General features: G+C 31.6%; 1 protein-coding gene across 1 annotated transcript; it reads left to right on the forward strand.

Annotated features, from left to right (window-relative positions):
• Positions 1–247: 247 nt before the first annotated feature.
• On the forward strand, positions 248–24,175 carry LOC130895062 (uncharacterized). Its single transcript, XM_057802175.1, has 12 exons — positions 248–503; positions 2,588–2,904; positions 4,169–4,358; positions 6,627–6,858; positions 8,216–8,481; positions 11,391–11,770; positions 12,224–12,730; positions 14,990–15,696; positions 19,723–19,881; positions 21,745–21,948; positions 22,718–22,792; positions 22,880–24,175. The coding sequence occupies exons 1-12, from the start codon at positions 316–318 to the stop codon at positions 24,074–24,076; spliced, it is 4,422 nt and encodes a 1,473-aa protein (XP_057658158.1). The 5' UTR covers positions 248–315; the 3' UTR covers positions 24,077–24,175.
• The last annotated feature ends 416 nt before the right edge of the window (positions 24,176–24,591 follow it).

Here is a 24,591-nt window from a genome sequence, read left to right on the forward strand (position 1 = left end):
ATAATCGATATAATTAAATTATGAAGAAATTATATAAATATTATATTAGTACTTATTTCATGTAAAATAAAACACTCCGTATAAACTATTTTGTTATAGTTTAAGTATTTAAATAACCTTGTACATTTTTTTATTATAATCAAAGCTATCCAAATTGGGTCATTGCTTGTTTATGAAATAAAAAAATAAAACAATTTTTGCTGACGAAGGGGTCTATTTATTGAAGACAAAATTTCAAATTTCTTTCACACAAGTAATTTAGTGGCCAATACGAGTAGACAATAATTTTTACTTTTAATATTAAATGAATACAAAATGTCTATAAGAGTAATATCATCGCAATTGTTGTTATTTTCTTCATTTTTTTTATTTGGCCATGCAACCGATGAACACATTGAAGTATCTTGTAACATAAACGTTAAAAAACCTACTCATTGTGTTAGTGAAAAATTTCTCAGTATATCTGTGGATCCGGCAGTTCTACTAGCAGGAGTAAATTTAAGGTAAATTATTATTTTATTATCTTTTTTAAATAGATTTTACCAAGAAAATATTATGTATAAAATTATAGTGATTTTTATAAAAGTTAATAAAGGGTGCTGCATTTATAACGAAGATACCTACGTATTTACATGATTATACGTACATAGAAGAATATTTTTTTGCATATTTATAAATACGTAGATTGTACAACATATTCTTTCAACTTCCATATGCCAAAATCGACATTTTGGCAATAATGTTTCTAAATTTTCCTTTTAGAGTTACTGTATTTAAGTTTTAACAGTTTGTTTGTGGTCTAGATGAATTTTCTAATCAGATTTTCATTCTATCTTTTATCCTATGTAAAAGCAAAGGAAATATTTAATTTTCTTGTTAAAACAGATTTCTATTTTGATTTTATTTTTATACATATACCAAAATTCACATTTTTTTATTACTGTTCCTAAATTTTTCTTTTTAAGTTACTTCATTTAACTTTTAACAGTTTGTTTGTGGTCTAGATGAATTTTCTAATCAGATTTTCATTTTATCTCTCATCCTATGAGAAGCAAAGAAAATATTTAATTTTCTTGTTAAAACAGATTTATATTTCGATTTTATTTTTATAGATATACCAAAATTCACATTTTGTTATTACTGTTCCTAAATTTTCCCTTCGAAGTTACATTACTGAAATACTTTTTATCCCCTACTCTTGACGGCTACCCCCGGCAAGCGGGTCGTGCGATAATTCTTTGGAAAGGGTTTGAAAAGTAGAACGCAAAAATGTATAATTTTCAAATTATGGATGAAACAATTAATTAATAAAAATTATCAGGAAATAATAGATTTTATTTATTCTTTGAAATAGAAAAAAATGATAAAATTATCCAAAAGTGAACTTAATCTACTTCAGGAGATGCCCGGAATTTTATTCATTCACTTCCTGGCAGAAGTAAATTCTTAGTTTCGTTACCTCCCTAACCTAAACTTCATGGTTATGAAGGGGCCCGAAAATTTGGCTTTATTTCTGTAAAACATTGCCAAACACTGGATGGAAACATCTTCACGACGCTGTTTTTGTTCCATTGTGAGCAAACGCGGCACCCATCTTGCTCACAGATTTCTCATGTCCAAATTTTCAGTTAATTTGCGATGAACCTCACTTTTTGAAATACCTATTACATCTGCTAGCTCGCGCACATTCAGACGACGATTATCTAGTACCGCGTTCTGGATTTTTTTAACATTCCTGGAGTTGTTAAGTCGTTTGGTCGACCACTAAACTCAAAATTTCAATGTTAATAACGAAGGAGTAATCTCACCCAGAGTAGAATCTAGCATTTATATTGGTTTGGCTAATTGCAACCAAATAAAAATTTTTTATCACATAACGAAAATCAATTTTTCCATATTTACAAATTCACTGAAAACGTTCACTATTGATGGCTGCCAAACAAAAATTAAGCAACGTGATGTCTTCAAACTTGAAATATTTGCTGTATAGATTGTGTACTTTCTAATATAAACAACTACCGCCATCTCTAGGTCAGGCCAGGTACTTTTGGAATTAAGTTTAATTCTAACGTTCGCAGAATTTTTTCAGTGTGATACGAAGTTGTTTGACCTTACTTTTTTTTTATTTAATTTCATTCTAATCGTTTTTTATTACACGTGCTCCTTGTTTAATAATGACTTTCAGCTTAGCTTTCTACTATACTATTTCCATTCCTTATTGGATGTATCTTGATTTTCTCATAGAGTTAGCTCAATGGATAAGTCCCGTATCGATTCGATATTTATTCCTTATTTTTGCTTATAACATATTTCCTTTATCATTTGAAATATTTTTTTGTGATCCTTTGCTCGATTCCGGGGATTATCCACAAAATATCACATAAAGACACGTGTTACTTATAGAGAAATATCTTCAACAGTCATTTATGTGACTACTCAAACGTTTCAATGGGATTTGACTATGAGAAAGGCTTTCTTCAATTAACTTTGAACAGAGTCTGATTGTATAATTATTAAAATTTGTCACTGGTAGTATTTAAAAGAGAAAAATGTATCAATAAATATTTATATACTATTTAACTTTCAGCGAATCTTCTCTTTGCTTAGCCAAGCATTTAAGCCCCGCGTTCATTCGAATAGCAGGTCCAACAACACAGTTCATGAAATATGTGGATGTCGAAGAGAGTTCTCATAAGATGCTTGCAGATGATGGTGGCAGCGTCAGAATTTCTCCTTCGATGTGGTTTGGAGTTAACGAATGGTTCAAATTAGCTAAATTGACTCCCATTTTTGCCATAAACGATGATCAAACCGATAAAGGTGTTTGGAATCCAAAATCTACGCTACCACTTTTCGAAATTTCTGATCAACTTAATGTTAGTTGTTACTGGCAACTTGGATACGGTAAGTCGTCAAGATGGAGTGTTGAAGTCGTAGATGTGTTTTAAATTGAAAAAAACCTGAAATGTTTGAATTACAAATTACAAAATTTCACAAGAACTATTTTCGATTTTGTCCGTTGTATTAACACTATTCTCTTGTTTGACATGTTTCGAAAAATGGTTTCTCTGTTTCGATATTAGAACGCTAGATTAATTTGCCAGGCAAAATGTCACTAACTCTTAGCAAAGATCTATTGGACGTGTGTAGAATCATGTTATAACCATCAGAAATTTAGAGTTTAGGCACGAAGAAGTCGGCTAACATCAACACATAACACTTTGAATTCACGGGAGCTATGATCATCAATGAAGTAATATTTAATAATTCCTTGCGCTGAAATCGCAACCCATACCGTAACTATAGGTAAATGTAGAGATTTCTGATGTTTATATTTTGGATCGGTTGCACTCTAGTAGCGGCAATTGTTGACGTGCCTATTAAGATGGAAATGAGATTAATCCAAAAAAAAAAATATTGGAACGCGCTCAATTATCTGATTCACGGCATCAAGCCTCTAACCAGCATCCATTGGCTTCAATTCTGCATCAACTGAATTGCTGGAGCCCCACATATTTGTGTAAAAGCGAAATACTAAATAGACAAGTCAGACTCATCACGAAACGACCGAGTATTACTGTGTACGTTTTTAATAGTTCCAGAGGACCTGGATCGCCTGATTTTTTTGTTTATCCACTGTTGGCATCTTGGCATCCGGCATCTTGAAACATCTCGATCCATTTTTCAATCAGCTAAGCGCCTGCCTCATCATGTACTTAAGTGACGACAATTGCAGAATTTCCTGCGCGCTACAGTCACTGAATTATCGTTTTTGTAAAACTCACGCACGCACAACCCACGGCCCGTTCCCGATAAATTTTCCATAGCAACTAAATTCCTAAAGGTTTGACATACCTCCCGCACCTCTCCGAATAGCCGCGTTCACGCAATAAGCATAAAAAGGTGAACTTTTTTTGAGACACCTTGTATCATGTTGTCCTTATTGTCCCTAATTTGCTGTTTATAGCACACGGTATGGAATTTCGGAACTAAAAATAGCAAGATACCCCCAATCACCTACAGAATGACTTTTTACTAAATTGACAATGCATATTTGAAATATATCAATGAAAAAAACTACCAATCAAAAGCTATTCTCGAATATTTTGGAAATATTGAAAACTGATTTACTTTATAGTATCACAAATTTTTTGTTGCGCTGTTTCAGATAATTCAGACAAAAACGAAACGCGCTATATACAAGATCTGAATATATTGCATTATATTTTGGGAGCCTATGGAGAAAAAAATGATACTTGGAAAATAGTAGGAAGTGATATAAGCGCTATTCCTGAAAATCAAATTGAAAATATTATGATGGAACTGAATGGTGTTGCTGAAACTGTTATATGGGAACCGTTAGTATCAAATTTATATCTAAGTATCGCTTTAGTTTAGATTTCATCTGCCAGGAAATTTTCTTCAATGTTTTTAAAGGAATTATGATTATATTCACGTTAGTTAGTGATTTTCAACTTTAATATTTCAGTACGTTTTTCTTGAAACAAATTGTCAGCGGTTCAAAAATCTAATATTTCATACTATGGGACTTATATATATTTGTTGTTTTGAAACATGATAGCAAAAGAAGAAGAAAGAGAAAATACAAATATTAAAAAAATCAACTATGAAGAAGTGAAAAGAGTAATATTGAAAATGGAAATCATGGAGAGCGGTGCAGATAAGATAGATTTAGAAATGGTCAAATATCTAGGAGAAGAAGGTAAGATATGGAAATGGGAGATGATGATCATGGATATGGAGCTCAGAAACAGTACTTGAAGAGTGGGAGCAGAATTTGCGAGTTCCAATCCAAAAGGAAAGAGAACAAACTAATTGCAAAACTACAGACCAATATGCCTAATTTGAGTGTTCTAAAAGATATACAGAATAGAAGAATGATTAAAAAGAGGAAAAGTAGACTCAAACTGGAGGAAGAACAAGCAGCATTCAGACAAGGAAGACAAATAATAGATCATTTTTTCATACAAAGAAAGATGATCATAGAAAAACGTTACGAAAAAGGAAAAACTGTACTGAACGTTCATAGACCTAAGAGAAACCTCAGCTCAGTCCTACAAAACAACGCGTGGAAGATATTAAAATAAACTGGAAGTACCAAAAAAATAATGACTGTAACAAGAAGAGTATATAAAAGAGTTAGAGGAGAAGTATAACTGAATGGTAAAAGATCTGAAGGCTTTACTATAGAAGAAGGGATAAAACAAGGATAAAACAAGGGACAGTTTACGCCCACTATTGTTAATATTAACCATGGATGAAATACTGCAGATTGTAAAGAAACGAAAAAGACATCTACAAAAGAAGATGATCCCAATAAACCTATATGCTGATGATATTGTAATTATAGTAGAAAACCACTGAAAGATGCTGGTATTAACAAAAATTTGGATAAAAGAACTTTAAATGGAAATTAACACAAAACAAATCAAAACAATGATGATGAACGAGCAAAATGGGAACGAATTCAGACTAATAACAAAAGAAGAAGGTATAAAACAAAATAGAAGCGGGTCTTACAAACAGAAGAATTTCAATTTTGATTTTATTTTTATTTTGATATTCAGGTGATCTATTGATTAATATAAATACGCATATTGTTTGAGTCAAATCATATTTTGATAACTGAAAGTAAACGAAACGTAAAATTTTTAACTGTCTTGAAAAAATTTTAAATCAAAAGGAACCTTAAAAACATAAATATATTAGAAAGTCTAAGAAGTCGACCCTTTCGTCGATATTAACAATCCCAATGGCTGTTAATTGCAAGGAGAGGTTGTAACTACTGACTAGTTTAGACGTTATCACGTCTCATCAGAGCAGTTTAACAACCCTCGATCGGGCTTGAGACCCGAACTAAAGACAACGTCAAAAAACGTCGCTATTTGATACCTGTAGTTAAACATTTCCAAGCGAACACTAAGGGGCGCTATTCTCACTTCCAACTGCGAACCATTGGTCAGGTAGAAATCTAGCGTAATCGCTGATAATGTAGATTTTGATGGTGAATGAGGTGTGTAAAATGTATCAAAATACAGTATTTCTACTATTCACCTTTGATATCATTTCGAATGAATTCTGTCGTTCTTCAAAGGAGAAAACAACTACTTTCCTGGCTAATAATATTGAATTACAACTCCTCGTCGAACCTTTTATCGACATTAAAATCCCCAATGGTTCGCAATTGCAAGAAGAAGTTGTAACTACTGATTAGTTTCGACGTTATTATGTCTCATCAGACCAGTTTAACAGCCCTAGTTTTGGTTGAATTTTTATTGTGGTTCAACCGATTCTTTTCGAATACTAATATATCATTGAAATGGAGAAAATAAGCGTAATAATGAATATAGTAACCTCGGTATAGATATTGGTAAAAAAAAACCAAATCGCTCCCCTTAAAGAATCTCTGTTATATTGGAGTGTACTAAGAGACCAGCTAGATTTGATTGCTGCGCTTGTTCCTTCCGTCCATGAAGCCTATTATAAACTTCGCTTTATTCATCCTATATTTCATTGAGAAAATATTGTCGTTAATCGGCACATATTTGTTATATATTTTACTGAGGTTAATATTCAAAATGACAAACTTTGTCATATTTACTTAGGAATGGCATAGACGTGAACAATTTTCCAACAAAAGATGTCATTTACAAAATACTACAACGTCCAAGCTCTAAGCCAAGGGTCAAAGTATGGACCACCGTTCCTAAATCAACAGAACCTGTAACTTTTTCATCGGCATTACTGTGGGCTAAGCAGATTGGTAACTTAGCAAAGATGGGATATGATGTTGTTTTCAGACAACCACGTATACACGAACTGTTTACTGCCACTCCGGTGAGTTTTTAATTATTATGCATTTTCTTTTGAAGCAACTAGTTCATCTGAAAATATAGGAGTTGAAGTTTTCGGAGTTATGGAAAAAATGTATCCATATTAACAGTAAAAGCAAGTTTACCATGTCTAGCATGATATGTTTATTCGAAAAATATTCTAAAATAAATTTGAGGTTGAATAAAATAAAATATTGCAATATAGAACAAATGCTCGCATTTACATTTATCCCTCATTTTAATTGCAACCTACCTCTGCAAAGCGCAATTTTCCTTCATGATTTCTTTATCTTTCAATTCAATTTTTCATGATTTCCAGTTTTGTCCCTGTCTTCATTCCAATCTACGTCTGCGAAACGCATTTTTCTCCATAATTTCTTCGTTCTTAAACTTGTCATGATATCTGATTTCATCCTAGTCTTAAATCCAATCTACCACTGCAAAATGCATTTTTCCTTCATAATCTCTTCACTTTTCATTATATCCAATTTTATCCTTGTTTTCATCCCTTCATTTTTTTCATCCTTCAGCTAAATGTTTTATGATATCCCATTTAATCTGCGTCTCAAATCTAAAGTACCTACGCAAAATGCATGTTTTGTTCATAATTTCTTCATTCTTCAACTCAATATTTCATTTTCTTTCATATTGTTTTAATCCTTCGACCTAATGTTTTGATACCCAATTTAATCCTTCTCTTCATAACAACACCAACGCACGTCTTCGTAATTTATTTTTTCTTTCATATTTTCATCGTACTTTAACCTAATGTTTCATGGTACCCAATTCTACATGTGTTTTCATTCCATTGTATCCTCATGAAATGCACTTTTCTTCATATTGTCTTTATCCTTCAATCTAAGGTTTCATATTATCCAGTTTTATCCTGCGAGTCTTCATTTCTGTCTTAATAATTAATTGTGATTTTTTTTGATATTTCGGCCAGAAACTTCTCAAAATGTTCATCATAAATTTTTTGTTTTGTTTTTTAACTTTATATTTTTATACATTTATCCGATTTCTGATTTTTTGAGAAGTGTTTTCTGTTACTATTTGTAAGGGCTTATTTACTGTTTTATCGTTGTATTTCTAAATTTATCCAAGCTCCCAGACTTTTTGCTTCCTTTATCTTATCTCTTATCAGTTATACTCTCAACTCTTCACACTATTCCGTTTTTTACTTTATTCGAAACTAAAAACACTTATTTCATTAAAAACAAAGCAGAGTTGCCTTTTTTCCAAATAAAACTTATCAAAATTTTGTAATAATTTCAGTAACGTCCAAGAGATATTTATCATTATTTTTCTGTGTTTATTCCCTCTTCAATAAAAAATTGACAGAATAGAAATTTTCCTTTTAGATATATTGGTGCTCGCTTCTACACAAGAAACTCATGGGATGTAATGTGCTAGAAACAAAATCAAATTTATTCCAAGAGGATACAAATATTTTCGCCCATTGTACTAGAAAACAAAACAGCTTTGTACGTAGAGGAGCGCTTACCGTTATGATTGTGAATGACAATCAGAATAAATATAAAGTAAAAGTTAAATTGGGAAATACTCTACCAGAAAAATCTATGGAAGTACAGTCGTACATTTTAACTTCAGATAGTGCAAATTCTACGTAAGTATATTTGATGATTTTTTCAAAAACAAAATAAAGAAAAGAATATAATTAGAATTTATCTTCTTTGAGCTACTGTTGTTGATAGCAATACACGTTAAATCCATCATTTTAAATAATTTTTTGTGTTTTGTAATACCAGATAATCAAATTTGATATTATTGCTTTGCTCAAATTCATATTTTTTGATAATTTTTTTATATTCTCTCGTAACTGTATACACAATTGAAGAAGCAATCCAGCAATTTTTTCTGTTTTTTGAAGTATTGATGGCCTCTTCAATTGTAGAAAAGCGTGGATCTCGCAATTTATTTTTGATCTGCGAGAATCACCCTCAATTCGATGTTATGACTGTTCAAAAACGTTTTTATTTGACTGATATGTGAGAGCTCGCGTTGTCGTGGTGGAGAACGATTCGTCTTCTGCGATTGGTTTCTGGCAAAAAATGCTGCTGTACCAGTCAGAATCGAACGTTCTACATCGCTCGTATCGGAGGCGACATACTCAGTTCTTCAGAAAAAACAAGTGACCATTTGCCTTGAAAGAAGTGCTTCGTGCGCGAACACTTTGGTTAGATGTGACTCGTCTTGAAAGTCCCATACAGTCGATTGTTTGTTGTTTTGTTTTGGTTTAACATGCATAAATCCATTATTCGTCGCCTGTCATGACGTTTTTGAAGCACTGCGATCAAATTTTTTCAGCATTTCTTTTTTTTTTGAGCGATTGTCAAATTATGGGGTATATAACGCGAACAAATCTTTTTGACAGTCAAATTTTCATGCAGTATTGAATGTAAGCGAGAACTAATGCCCAAGCATGCCTCAATCCCACGAAGATTTTGCTATATAAGTTTTCTGGCACAATTGACGATTTTGCGACCACGATTGAATTCGGAATACCAGCGAAACACGGTGACTTAAAATGGTGCTTCATTACCAAAAGTCGAAGTGAGTTGATCAGCGTTGTTGTTTAATCTGCGTCATAGGAAAACCTCGCACGAGAATGTTCATTTTTTGACCTTGATGAGTGTTTCAAGCATCTGAGAACAACTCAAATAGCACTCGTTTGACAACACGTTCAAGTCAAACTGTCAATGTCAAACTGCATGATGGCAATGTCAGATTTGACATATTCACATCTCAAAACTTACGTAGCAGCTCTCGTACTACTTGTAAACAATTTTCAAAATTATATTATCACAGAAAGGTTCATTTCGTGGGCTTCTTCGACACTTTTTTCAACAAAATTTTATGTTCATAAGTGCATAATTCTAGATGCTTTACAATAGAAATTGCACTATGTCATTAAATTCATGCACATATTTTCTTTGGATCACACCTCGTATAATGATAGCTGTGAATGGTATTCTGGAACGAACAATGATCAATACAATTTTAGAATACTGAATTTTGTTTCTTATTAACTGAAAAACTATATTTTTTAACAATGAATTATAGTTTATAAAAAACTGATCAACACGCTTTTAGCGATAATTACACTAAAAAGTAGAAACTACTGATAGACTAGAAAATTATAATTATAAATGAGGTGCTGAATATTATATTGATATAATTATTTGATAATCTCATTTCGACAAGCAACAGGAACAGAAAAATGGTCGTATGAGGCATCTCAAGTATTCTCCTGATGTTTCTGGCAAGGAAAATTCTACGAATTTATTAAATGATTATGTTATAATCGATCCTTAGTAAGTGTGTAAAATATCAAAAATTTTAAACGGTTTGAAGTGCTTAGAAATCGACTTGATATTTCGTTACATACGAGGGTTGTCTGAAAGATTTTCACTGAGTTTTTGGTGAATTGGACGGTTAGTTTCCGTTTGACGATCGTATGAGTGACTCGATTCTTTCGAAAACGGAGAAAATTTAGCATCGATCTGTCATTAAATATTGGTTTTTTGAAAACTACGCATGAGGAGATTGAAGAGCACTGTGTACGGAGACTCTGTACCATCATTTAAAGACAGAAACCATATAGCAGCTTAGAAATCTTTTCCACATCATCGAGCAGAACTTCAATTCAATAACTTAGTTGAACTAATGTCAAGAAAATGTGCTGCTGTGATATGTGCAAATGGAGCTCACATAAAATATCAGCTGTTGTTTGAACTTCTCTGTTATCAAATTCCATTACACTTCTTTTGTTTCGTTATTTTATAATTTATCAATTTATTCAATTCTCAGTATTTCAGGATATAAAAAAGTTTTTGTGATCCATTTTTGTTATACACTTTCAAGAAATACCATTAATTTTTTTTATCCTAACCTTAAAAATCGAATTACATCAATATCCTTAAATTTGGATCGATTTTCCATCGGTTTTAATAGACTTTACGAACCAAAAATAAAAACAATTATCTTAATTTTGGTGCAATATAACTTTGCTTTAATGACCTTAGATATAGATTTGGATCTTGGAAAGGGGAATTGCGAGATAAATCAAAAGTCGCGTTTTTTGAACTCAGTTATATCGGGAAATTTTTTTATCATTCATTCAAGGAAAAGTTGAAGCTTCTACTGAAAAATTAATTTTGAGATCTACTAAGCACTTGAACATTTAAAAACGCAATATTTGAACCATATTAATCAATGTTTTCACAAAATTTGTATAGACTATATGAACAAATGAATTTTTTTACAAAAAATATGAACAAAACAAAATGGTAGCTCAATTTTGGTGAAAATTATGAAAAGTATGATGATGACATTAATTTTGTCTCCTTGTACATTTTTACGATATCTTGGAAGGAGAAGGCTGAAAGAATGTGTTGATTGTCTCGAAAAATCATTATAATAATGAAATGCGATTATGACAAAACATTACTAAAAATTTTTGTTCTTAATAAAATTCAAAACTCATTGTACGAATCACCATTTATTTTGTTTCAGCGGAACATATTTGAACGGAAAACTCCTAGCCCCTGAAGTTTTTCATGAAAAACAACCTTTCGAACCGAAGATTCGTCGAACTAAATCAGCAACTCACATTCTCTTAGCTTTGCCGCCATTATCTATCGGTTTCTTTGTTTTACCTGGAGCTAGAGCTCCAACATGTATCGACAATGAACAAGAAACTAATTTACTCCTCGAAGAAATAGAAGAAGATCAACAGATGCCGTTCTCCGAAGAAGTAGCACTTCAACTGGGACCAAGAGGAAAATTTATCAAACATAATTTACTAGAAGAAATCACTAATAATCTTAAGAACGAAATGAAGTTTGATGAGAGATATTATAACAGTTTTGTCAAGCAGGAGCTAACAGTGTTAGGTAAGACAGATTTTTATAATATTTAATTTAATTTAGAAGAAATTGATTGTTTACTACTAGTAGCTTTTACAGTTTATTACTCAGTAGAGCTACATGATATTTAATAGCGACAATTTTTGTTGGATTTCTAAGTTTGGATAATACCAGTCGAATGCTTACTAATAGTGTACTGCAGCATGAAAAAATTTCACAAATCACTCTGTAAGTAAATAGAGAAGTTGACACCATAAAGGACTCTACACATGGTTGGAGTATGTAAGGTTCTTCATGACTCACCCTGTATAACAAAGTCGATGATGACACTGGCTCTTATAATTTTTGCTAAGTGTATCATAAGAATAACTTTAAAACTATTTTTTATACATAATAATTTACACTCAAGTTGCATTATAAATTCTATAATGTCATGAAGTTATTGGAATAAACTGAAAAATACTTTTTTTTTAATTCCAGATGCCGAGCAGCAGCCACCAGAGAAAACTGAAGATAAAATAGACCAAAAAGATAGGAAACATTTCATCGATAAACTTAAGTTCTCAGATAAACATAAGAAAGTCTTCGATATTGAAAAAAAGAGAGAAAACTTGAAAAAATATCTATTAGAAAAGGCAAAGTCAATGAAATTTGAAACAAAACCAGAGAAGAAACAGACTAAATTAGAGCTGACTAGCGATGAAATTGAGAATATTTTGAAAGAAAGAGCTGTTGAAAGAGCTGCCCAGAAAAACATCAAGTTTACAGATGAAGAGCTAGACGCGTTGTTGAAAAAAGCTAGTAAAAATTTTAACAAGTCTAGAAGTAGGAGATCTGCATTACCAAAGGAAAGAAGAGCCATCAATATGCCACTGTTGGAAAAGTATAGTCGGATGAACGAAAATCAGCATTTGGATGGTCATCAAAATACGGAAATAAAAAGAATACCGAATTTCAGTAACAAGAAGAATGTACGAGAAAGACGAGGCAAGTCCAAATCTATCTTCAACTCTTTATTTTGTAAATTACAGCAACTATCCGATTGTTCTGATTCGTTAACAAGCAAAAGGAGATACGCAAATACATTTTCATTCCCAAAAAGATTCAGTTTACCTCGAAACTCTTTTCTTCAACCGAAACCCATGAAACTTTTGAAATTATATAAAAACCCTTTCAATTTATATAGATTATTCCCCTGGAGAAAATCCACATTGCGCAAATCATTTATCAATCCAAGACTTGGTAGTATTTTCAAACCACCTCGATATTTATACAAAAAATATTTTGGTATACCCAAACTATACAAACCAAGACTTCCTTTTCTTCGTATGAGATTCGGCAAACCTTTTTTTTATAGGCTACTTCTACGAAGACCATTCATTCACAGATATCCTTTACGAAAATATATTTATTATCCTTATAGATTATTTTAGACAAAGCAATGATAATTGAAAATATTTTGGTATAGTAAGTAGATTTAAAAAAATATCTCAATATATTATGAAAATTCGACGTATTTTTAACATTATTTCAAAACTAATCACAACATTATGAACGCATGATTTAACTTACCACTACACTGTCCGATGAGCGTTTCGACAAACAAGTTATCGTCTTCAGAAACTGGAGTTAAGCTAGTAAACAGTCTCTGAAGACGATAACTTGTTATCGAAACGCACATTAGACAATGTAATTATGTGTTTTTGTATTAGTTGTGTGCTCAATAAGGATATCACCAACGATTCCAGAAACTCCAGCATTATAATTAAATTTTGTGTATGTTAATTTATAATGCTAAAATTATCTGTCATCTTAACTGGTGATATTGATTTTTGAAACCTTCTCACATTCCTTGTAGCTTCTCTAAATGTTCGTTCCTCCAGCTAGCTATTTTATGTAGTAATTTTTTTAATAATCAATTTACTTCACTGGTACATATCAATTGATGGTTAGCTTTGCTAGGCTGCTCAATGTAGGCATTTTGTGTATGTTAATTGATAATGCTAAAATTATCTGTCATCCTAACTGGTGATATTGATTTTTGAAACCTTACATGAAGTTTGCTTCAGGGGAAGAGGACTTACTAATTTCCATAACGAACACGTTCAATTGAACACGTGCAATTGAAAACATTTAAAATTCGCATGACATGTAGCAAAATTTTTTCTAACACTAATTTAAATTGAATGTTCGGATTGGAAAATTCGAGAATTTTATTATTGGTTGTATTATTTTATCGCAAAAATTAGACATCTACTTGCAGTTTTCCTAAAATACTTTGTCAGCAACAGACTTTCCATAGATGCTAGATAAAGTTAATGGTGCTGCTGTAAATTAGCCTCCACTTTCTCCAGACTTAATTCTAGTTGAATTTCTTGTATGAATATCTTAATTCTATGGTTTAAGTTAGATTAATTAGGTTAGGTTAATTTAGGTTAGGTTTACAAGACACATCAAGCCCAAATATAGCAATGTTTTGGATATACAATGAATGGTCTTAAAAGAGACGAAGAGATTTTGTAGTGGAGTTATAGAAATCTATGTCAGCGAGTCAATAGAGAATACATTCCATAGTTATTCAAATACATTAATTGCGCATTTCCAGTTTCATTTATTTAATTTTTCTAATAATTTTTTCGTGAAATAATCTAGGGCGAATTATTATTTTATACCTTACTGCTATAATATACTATCTAAACTATGTGATTTTGCACGAAGATAAGTTCACTTAAATCAGTTTATTTGAGTATAAAAGATACGAGGGTTGCTACTTACTTACGTTTTGAGGTAGAAATAAAAACAAATGTTTATAATTGGATATGATTTCAAAAAAAGAGGCGACCATTTGCTTCAAAGTGCTTCGTGCGTGAACAACTTTTGTTGAATTTGGCTCGTCTTGAAAGAATTTTGTTCTGTAACAACTCAAATATCACTCGTATAACAACACGTTCATTATTAAAAATGTCAAATTTGACATATTCACATCAGGATTGCCATATCTCAAAACTTAAACAGAGCTTTCAAAGAATTTGTAATTTAGTAACGATTATTGTAATATATGTTATCTTAATCTATATTATCTGAAGATGGAGTTTTCTTAAAAATTGTATTTGGTATATATTTTTCTTTCCAAAATCCAGATATTAATTCTAGTGAATTCTGAAATTTAAAGTACACATAAAATTATCGAAACTGTATGTAAAGATTGTTTGGATTAGTTTATATACCTAGACATGTTATTTTTAGCTGTAAACCTAGACCTGGCGGATCTGAAGGCTAAAATTGCCGAAAGAAAACGGTTTTGGGAAGATAAGAGAGAAGAACTCATAGGAAATTCAATAACTTTGAAAGAAAATATAAAAGACAAAATAAGGGGTTTGAAATCAAATCTCAGGTTTAGAAGAGACATCAACATGGATCTTTTGAATAAAAACGCCAAAGATCCAAAAATTGTTAAGAAAAGTAATAAATCTAAGCCGAAGGAGAATATTAGAGCCACGATTCGTCAATCAGGAGAAACAAGTCTGGATGTTTTAGATGATTTTCAGCGTTCTGAAGATACAGAAGGAAGTCGAGCCAACGGTGAAATTTTTGCAGAATTAGCAGACTCGGAAGAATTAGAAGAGCAAATGTTCATTGATGCCAACAACGGTCCTAAATTCAAAAAACATAAACTATTTGATAAAAAACCTAAAGTCGATCCTTTCGGTATCGAACATCCGACTATAGATATAGTTGAACCAACTAGAAGAAAGCACAAGAACAAATCGAAAGGCAAAGCTGACGATAGATTACAATTTTTAACATCTTCTGAAGAGTTTACTGACATTGAAGAGGATCTACCTTGTATACACGAATTTTTCGGACCAGAATATAGTAAAAACAAAGGTGCCAAAGCTAAAGGAAACATTCCAGAAATTAATGAATACTACGATCAAAAAATATTCAAAAAGGTTAGTACGATCTTTAAGTAAATTTTTCATTAATTTTTATATCTCAGTTAAAAGATAGATATCACAAAACTTTACGTACAATAAATATAATAATGTCGCATAATATTTAGAATGTATTTTTTATTAAATCAAATGTTCAAAATGACCACCATTCATTCCAGGTGATTTTGAAATTCTCTTACAACATTTCGTATGACCTTCGTTATTTTGTTAATTTCTTCCATTATCCCAACTTTTAAATTAGCAATATTTTCTGATTTGTTGAATTATAGTTTATATTCTGAATAACCTCATAAGAAGTAATTGAGAGGAGTCAAATCGGGGGATCTAGCCGACCATTCGATCGTTTTACGTCTTCCAATCCACCTATTGGGAAAAACTTTGCCTAAATAATTTCTTCTGTTGGTATGAAATAGATTGATCTATCTCCTTTGGATGATTAACATCAGGAAAAAGTCTTTGTAATATAGGCACTGAAAAGTTAATAAACAAATCTAGTTAAACCTCACCATTAACTGTGCCCTCAAAAAAATAAGGCGAATAATTTCACTGTTAATGATACCTGCTCAAACGTTCACTTTTTTAAGATACTTAGTTTGAGCCTAATACATTCAGTAAGGATTTTCCCTACTCTAATGTATACAGATTTGTTTGTTAATTGTTTCGTTTAATGAAAAGTCTCTTCATCAGAAAAAAAAACTATTTTTTTATGAACTGCAAATCTACGTTTATTCTGTCCATCATCAATTCACAGAATTCTTGTTTTCTATCAGAACCATCTTCATTTAACGCCTGAACTAACTGAACTTTGTAGGGGTGGTATTTTTCTTTATGTAAAACTCTCAAAATAGATGATTCACTAACATCATCGTCAGCTGCAAGTTCTCGAGTTGTCTTATGCGAATTTTCCACAATCTCTAAAAGTACTTTTTTTCATCAGTAAATTGAACATATCTACTTGGTTTTTCAATCTTTTTGACATGTGTAGTGTCACGAAACTCTTTTTCAATTTCGTTAACTTTAGACTGCGAAACGCGTTGACAGGGTATTTATTATTAAAAATTTCATAAACCTCCTTTTGAGTTCTTGTTTCATTACCACAATTAATCATAATTTGAATGTCTATTCTTTAAGTCTAGGACAAATGACGTCTTTTAGTAACTCTAAATACCCAAATGACAGTAACCTACCAGATTCATATCAGTTGGTCATACAAAATGTACGAGAGTTCCAAAATCGCCTGTTATAATTGCACCAAATTTGAAAAATTTTATATTGCTGAATAGAGAACTAAAATCCCTTACCAACAAAGTGCTACACGACCCCCAATCTTATTTAAAACTTTCGAAGGGGTGGAGGAGGGGGATGATATTCTCATATTGTAACTTGTCAATGTAAGAAAAAAATCAACTTGTTTCAGGTATTTTTCACATAGTACATAATAACGCTAAAATTGAATTTATTCGATACATATGAACCGCATTTTATATCTGATTTAGAGTCTACAGTTAATTTCAATTGGAGATTACTACAGAGTTTGATAATATCAGTTTTTTCCGGAATCTCTTCTCTTTGTATAAAGAAGATCATTGAAATGTTTGAATCCACCAAACTAATGTGGTGTCCAAAAAAAAACAGATGAAAAATCCAACTTCAATTTTTTTCGTACAAATTATAGACTCGTCCGAAGTAGAGGAATCAGAAAATTTTATGTATCTGGGTGAACTACTAGATAATAAATACGAGGAACAAGGGAAATCGAACTAAGAATTGACAAAAGTAACAGCTGTGCAGGCAGACTTAGAAGAATATTAACATCGAAAAAGATATCTAGATCTACGAAAGTTCGAATTTATAAGACAATGTTGAGACCCATCCTGACATACGCCTGTGAAACTTTGATAATGACGAATAAAACTAAACAGAAATTGGATATCTTGGAGAGAGAAATATTAAGAAGAATTTTTGGATGAAAGCAAAGTTACGATGGAAGAGAAGATCAAACCATGAAATTTATACACGTTTCAATGAGGATTAGCTCGTTTATAAAGACAAAAAGATTACAATGACTAGAGCACTTAGATCAAATGGACGAAGACAGGCTCTTGAAACGAGTAGCATAGATAGAGGGAAACGGTGGAAGAAGACCTTAAAGAGAGAAACATTGAGAGCTGAAAAAAAAGGCAAGAGACCGAAAGAAGTGGAGAGAAATTACAAGGCTATGGACCTAAATGGTCTGCATATAAGCCTACGAGGATATATTGAAAAATTCTTGCCTACTATAGAACGAAACAAAATTTCAAAGTCAAAATATTTATACATTTATTATAGTGAACCTACTGCTTTGCAAACCAGACCTCTACAGCTTTTGTTACCTCATAGTTGGAAGAAACGACCTTTCAAACTTTTTTTTAATTAAGGAAAGAGATGATAGTCGGACGGAGCCAAATTTGGTGCATAATTCAAACTCTAAATCACGAATTTTTTCTATGGCAACATGAAATTTGTGTGCAGGGACGTTGTCCTGCAGAAACAAAACACCTTTTGATAGCTCTCCGCGTCTTTTCTCTTTAATTTTTTTTCTCGTAGAGTGGTCAGTAATGTCGAATAGTAATCTACAGTTATTGTTCTACCCTTATCCAAAAAATCAATCAATGATTACTCCATGACAATCCCAAAAAACTGAAGCAAGAACAATTCCAGCAGATTTTTGGACACGAAACTTCTTAGGTCTTGGAGAACCAGAATGTCGCTATTCCATCGATTGTTGCTTTGTTTTTGTATCGCAAAAATGTACCCAAGTCTCATCCATAGTAACAATTCGGTTTAAGAAGTCTACATCGTTTTCAAATCGAGCACAGATCGAACGCGATGCTTCTAACCTTGCACGCTTTTGGTCAACATTCAAACATTTGGGGATCCATTTAGCAGCAATTTTTCTCATGTCAGAATTGACGTGAACTATATGATGATCGCGATCGTATGAAATAATCAGTGCTTCAAATATCCGCTTCAGCCCAATTTCACGGTCGCATACGAAGGACATTGATCACCAAGGGTATTAAGCATATCTTCGTAAATCTGCTTACCTCTTAACCCTTTTAAATACAGGTACTTGATGATGGCTCGATATTCCAATTTTTCGATTTTCACAATATCGGTGGACATCTTTTTTCTTTTAATTTTTTGCGTAACTCTGGTTTACTTTTTTGACATCAAACTTTACACTGACATTTCTAATAAGTTATTGTTCGTTGCTATAGTAACGTAATATTTTGTTTATGCATGGAAGTGGTCTAGGCTAACTAGATATCAAGACATCCTCGTAAAAAGCCTAGTGAACGTCAGTTTCGGCTCGGTGGGTGACATAAGCGGCAGTAGCCTCCCACGCACGACAAAAAAAAAGAAATTCAGTCATTTCCTCCCAGCTGCAAATTTGTAAGCTGATTGTTAATATACTGATGTGATAAATAAAAAAAAATTAGCTAGTAGTGAGTCGAGGAAAATCTGGTCAGCTGATGCAATAGATGCTTTCTACGTAATAACTTCCAAAGTATCAGATGAGGGTTTGTCCGCCGAGATATAGCTAGCTGACTTATATATTTATTCATATCTACATATAAGCTATCATAAATAAAATTTTTATTTGAGAAGAAATCATTGAAAATATAATTTTTTTTTCATGTTCCAGGCGTCAACTCATGTATTATACACTATAGTATATTCAGCTGATTATTTTGTTTCCTAGAGATATTGAGATAGTTGGAGTTTCACAATTTTTTAGTTGGGAGAAGAAATGACTAAATTTCTTTTTTTTCTCATGTTATCTCACCCATCGAGCCGCAGCTGACGTTCACTAGGCTTTATGATACAACTTTCTGATGCATTCTACTCACTATTATCTCTTAAGAGGAACTTGGTCGTGTATTTCTGTTGCTGGCGGACTATATGTTTTTATGGTTATATTCACAACACATCTGGATAATATTCTTCTACAAATAAGTTAATTTTTTTCTTTTATTTCAGAGATCAGTTGGCACAGAAATGAATGAACGAATTGCTCGTGAGAAACGTGACACGGGTATAACAATTATTGAAATATTTGATAACGAGTTACCAGCTTCCGATATCCTTCCAAGTTTGATATTGGATGATCCTGTTTTGGATAGGCCGTTTCTAAACGAGGTAAGTGGAATATAGAAAATAATTTTTTTAGTTAGCAAACACTAATGTTTACCCCGACGCTATATGGACAAATAACACTTACAGCTTTCAAAATCTGTGAAAACCTTGACAAAAATTTATATAGGTTGTTTAGAAAATGTTGCCGAATTCCGCTATCTAAAAACTTCGAAAGCTAAATTTTTCCAAGTGGCAATCCCCATTTTTATCTTTATCATTGAATTCTACATTATAAATTAAGGGGACTTCGTTAGTAAATTCATACAAAATATAGTGATTAAATAAATTTTCAGATATAATGAATCTGAGATAGTGGAGAGATCGATGGCAATATTTTTTGTTTTAAATACCAGATATGATAAGAAGCAACCTCTTATTGGAGGTTAAACTCAGACTCAAAACTTTGCGTGTCTATATCCTGGAGGCCACAACTTAATTTTCAAAAATAAAGATTTACTTTATTTACTCGATGACTACAACAATAGGTGATAGAATAAAGACTAACTGTATCTATGAATTAACAAATATTAAATAAATGGAAAAATGCTGAATACAGTAAAGTGCAACAAAATGATAGGTATTATATTAACAGGATGTCTACATATGTTTGCTGCTAACATTAAAAATATTATCAGGTTTTTTGAGAAAACTAGATTTGCTGAATATAATTAAATAAAAAAGAAATAGTAGATATTTGTTAACAATATGTTTCTACACATGTTTGCTGATAACGTTAGAAAATTATGATATTTACTACGAGAAAATAAGTTGTATGAGCTGTACTGTCATCTCTTTATTATATTGAATTATGTAATTGTCTCTATATGATTCGCAATTTTCATCTGAAATCAAACGAAGTTGTAATTAACAATTGAACGATTATTTTCAGAGATTTTCACTAAAATTTCAGCTATTTTAGATGCTAAGTTTCTGTTCGATAATCATTCAAATCATTGTGAAAATATTTATGAAACTTGAAAAAAATTAATAACGAATGAAATACTGAGAATTGGAGTGGAATTAGTAGATTGACAGAATTGTTCTATTATACAAGAACGGAGAGTCAAGAAAATGCCAAAATTATTCTGCTCAACAAACCTGATAAACTGTCTAAAAGGGCAATGGAAAACGGGCTGAGATGTAAGAAACAGGGATGAAATAAAAGAGAAAACATAGTAGCAGACGGAAGTATCAAAAAATATTTTGCTGGTAAAGAAAGAGATAGCGAAATAAATAAAAACACAAATTTTTAAAAGGGTATACTCATTTTTGATTCAGAAAATATGTACCATAATATAAAGCTAAAGAAATGAGATATAAAGTTTGGAGATGGGATATCTAAGGAAGATAGAGATGGACAGAAATAAAAACAAGTAATACTGAAAAAGCCTGAGAACAAAATCTATAGATACCAAAATTGGAGAAGTGCAGCTTTGATGGTATGGAAATGTTACAAAAAGTGTATACGAAGCAAGAACAGCAAGAAAGGCCAAGAAAAATGAGGAATTTGATGAGTCAAGGGACAGTACTTTAGTTGTCGGCTAAGATGAATGACGGAGCCGTTTGACCTGAAGTTTCCCAAGCAGTAACTAGTATTCTTTTCAATTCAAGGATATCTGTCGATTTATACTCCAATTGATTGTTCCACTATACGTTTAGGTGGAATATTGGAATATGCACAATATTTTTTTAAAACTCTTTTTCCATGTATGCAACAACGAATTTTTACAACTATGCTTTAAAACCACATTCGCTGATTGCGTCAAATGGTGAACCTTTATTTGATCGACAATGACGATTATTTTCAGCCAGAGTGTTTATAAACAGCAAATTCGAAAGATATATGATTTTATTGTTTGATTTCAGATATTCGTATATAATAATCGTGAACCCTACTATGATGAAACACTCAATAAAACATCTGATGAAACACTCTCTAAAACATCTGATGAAATACTCAATAAAACATCTGATGAAACTGTAGGTATGGAGACTACTATCGAAGATAAAATTGTGAAGGATCTGAATAATGAAACAAATAGTTCTTCGAAAATATCAACTGATAATCATGTAAGTTTTACCAATATTTCAACGCGGAATTTTAATTTGCTATATATTGAATAAGTTGTAAAAAATTTCACCGGTATACAAAACGAAGTATCTGGTCTGTTTTGATATGGTCAACAAATTTTTATAACTGTTTTTCAAAATACACTTTTGCATGCGTTTGAATTAATTAACGAAGCATTTTTTCCATTCCGATTGAGGTACCTCCAAAACATGTGATTTCAACGCATCAACCTCTTATCCCTGTCCAATTTTTAATATAAGCGAGCCACGACATCATATTTCTGCTCAGTCCTCTTCTTCTCTCTATTTTTTTTTGTAGCTCTGTATCAAATGTTCCAAGTATGCTGTTTTGCTACGTTTTATTGTACCCAACAATTCCAGATGTCTTCATTTTCTTCTCGGAATTTCTTCGTTAGTTTTTCTCGCCGTTCAACTCTCAAAATTCTTCGGTAGATTCACATCTCAAATATCCTCCATACAATCGTAAGCTATGGATTTTATCATGTGATTATCTTCAGCAAAGTTGTTCTGCATGAGCCAACGAAGGTTTCTGTGTGGTGGATTAATTGACATTTAATAAAGTCAAACGCATTTTGAAAGTCGAAGATACCTGTTGTTTATTTGAACGTTTCGTTTTATGCAAAAATTATGGATGAAAAATCGAAGTTGCATCCGCGACGGGATATGTTAGTTGTCGATATGAAGGATTATACGTTTTCCGTATTTGCAAGAAAAATAGTTTTGAGACAGTTTTTTTTTTCGTTCTCAGGTGGATGAAATTACTGAGACGACAGTACAATTTAACGATTCTGATTTACGCCTAGAAAATGGAGTTACAAGCAAAGTAAGTGAACCAATTTCACCATCATTGAATTTCTCATATTTTTTCCAACTTTATTAGTTGATCTTACCAATGTTATGATTGTTTCAGGATTTAGATTCAATACAAGATCAATATATTCGAGAAAGGCGTAGCATTCAAAAAGATCTCAAGCAAGAGAAATTTTTGGACAAAACATATTCCAACAAAGAGAAAGAATCTAAAAAAGACGAAACGTCTATGAAGAACTTAAATAATTTGAACGATCAAATGTACATGATACGAGATAAACTTCAAGAGAGGAAAGACGAGCTTGATAAATTGGTACAAAAACAATTAAAAGACGATAAGAAAAAGCGAAAAATTAGTAAATTGAACATTGAAAAACGATCTCGTCCAAACCAAGGAGATTGGAATTTTAATATTGAACTCCCGAAACTTTATACTGAAGATACACAGAAACAAAAATTAAATCACGATGATATGAACAAAGTGCGTCGATCGATATTTCAAACGAAAAACGTGTTTGGTGATTACCAGTCAATGACTTCCGATTTAAAACCGTGGAAATCTTCTGACGTTTCTTCATTCAAAAGAGATTTATATGCTGTAAATCCTAATTTAATACCCCCTAATGACTATTATTTATTCAAAAATATCATAAGCGCACCAAAAGATACTAGAAAAAGACGATCAATTGATACAGATGTAGATTTTAATGATAATGCTATAGACACTAGCATTAACGAAATAAAAAAAGAAGACTATGAACAAACACCAAAAACTTATAAATATGGTAAAAGTGAACAAGATATTCAAGATGAGGAATTTCTCAAATTCAAGCTTCCTAATAATGTTGAACTTGAAATAGTTGATATGGATGATATTAAAACAGACAAAAATAAAGATATTCTAAAATATGATGATAAAAACGATAGACAAAAGAATGAAATTGTTAATAATCGATTGGACAATTCACCCACAAATAAAATTGAGAATCAATCAGATAACGAACATAACGAAGAAGATGATGCAAGATTAGATGTTATGTTGGCGGATAATTTATTCAGATTGAAACTCCCGAATGAAGATGAGCTTGATTTTATTAACAACGGAGGTGATACGGGAATAAAATTAATTCATAATTCTGCTATTAACGAAGATATGGAAGATGTGAAAGAATTCATTCCAGAAATAACCCCAAGATCTATTAAAAGCGTCGATACATTCGTTGATGAAATCAAAAATTTTTTCAATCAAATTGGGAAAGAATTGAAATATTTTTTCAATAAATTCAACAATAATTGATTGTTGTTGAAAGTATGTTAGTTTATTATAATTATTTATTTTACAATTAGTAATATTGTTCACTATATGAAAATAAATGCATTTAGTTTCAAATTGTTATTCAGACTATTTCTTATTGAAATTAACTGATTGTATTATGAACATTATTAATAATGGTGTTTGATCATTCATAGATTTAAGTATTTATTTGTAGTATTACTTATTTATTTTTCGTATATTGATAATTTATTATAAATAGTTTTAAATATGTGCTTACTTGTTGATGAAATATATTTTAAAAAAATTGTTTTTCGTCATTTATTTCACGCATAAAGTAGACAAAATATTATTATAGGAAATTATCAGTATGGAATTGATGTGAACAAATGTGATAATGATTAATATTTGCATTAATTTGTTAAGTGGATATTTGAATGCAGAAATGATAAAAAAAAGGAATTATTGTTTCAGAAATGTTGATGGATACAGTCCAATGTCTATTTTATCTTGTGTCATTTTCTGAAGTGGTTGTTCTA

Source organism: Diorhabda carinulata, chromosome 6 (genome assembly GCF_026250575.1).
Source record: "Diorhabda carinulata isolate Delta chromosome 6, icDioCari1.1, whole genome shotgun sequence".
Classification (NCBI taxonomy): Eukaryota; Metazoa; Arthropoda; class Insecta; order Coleoptera; family Chrysomelidae; genus Diorhabda; species Diorhabda carinulata.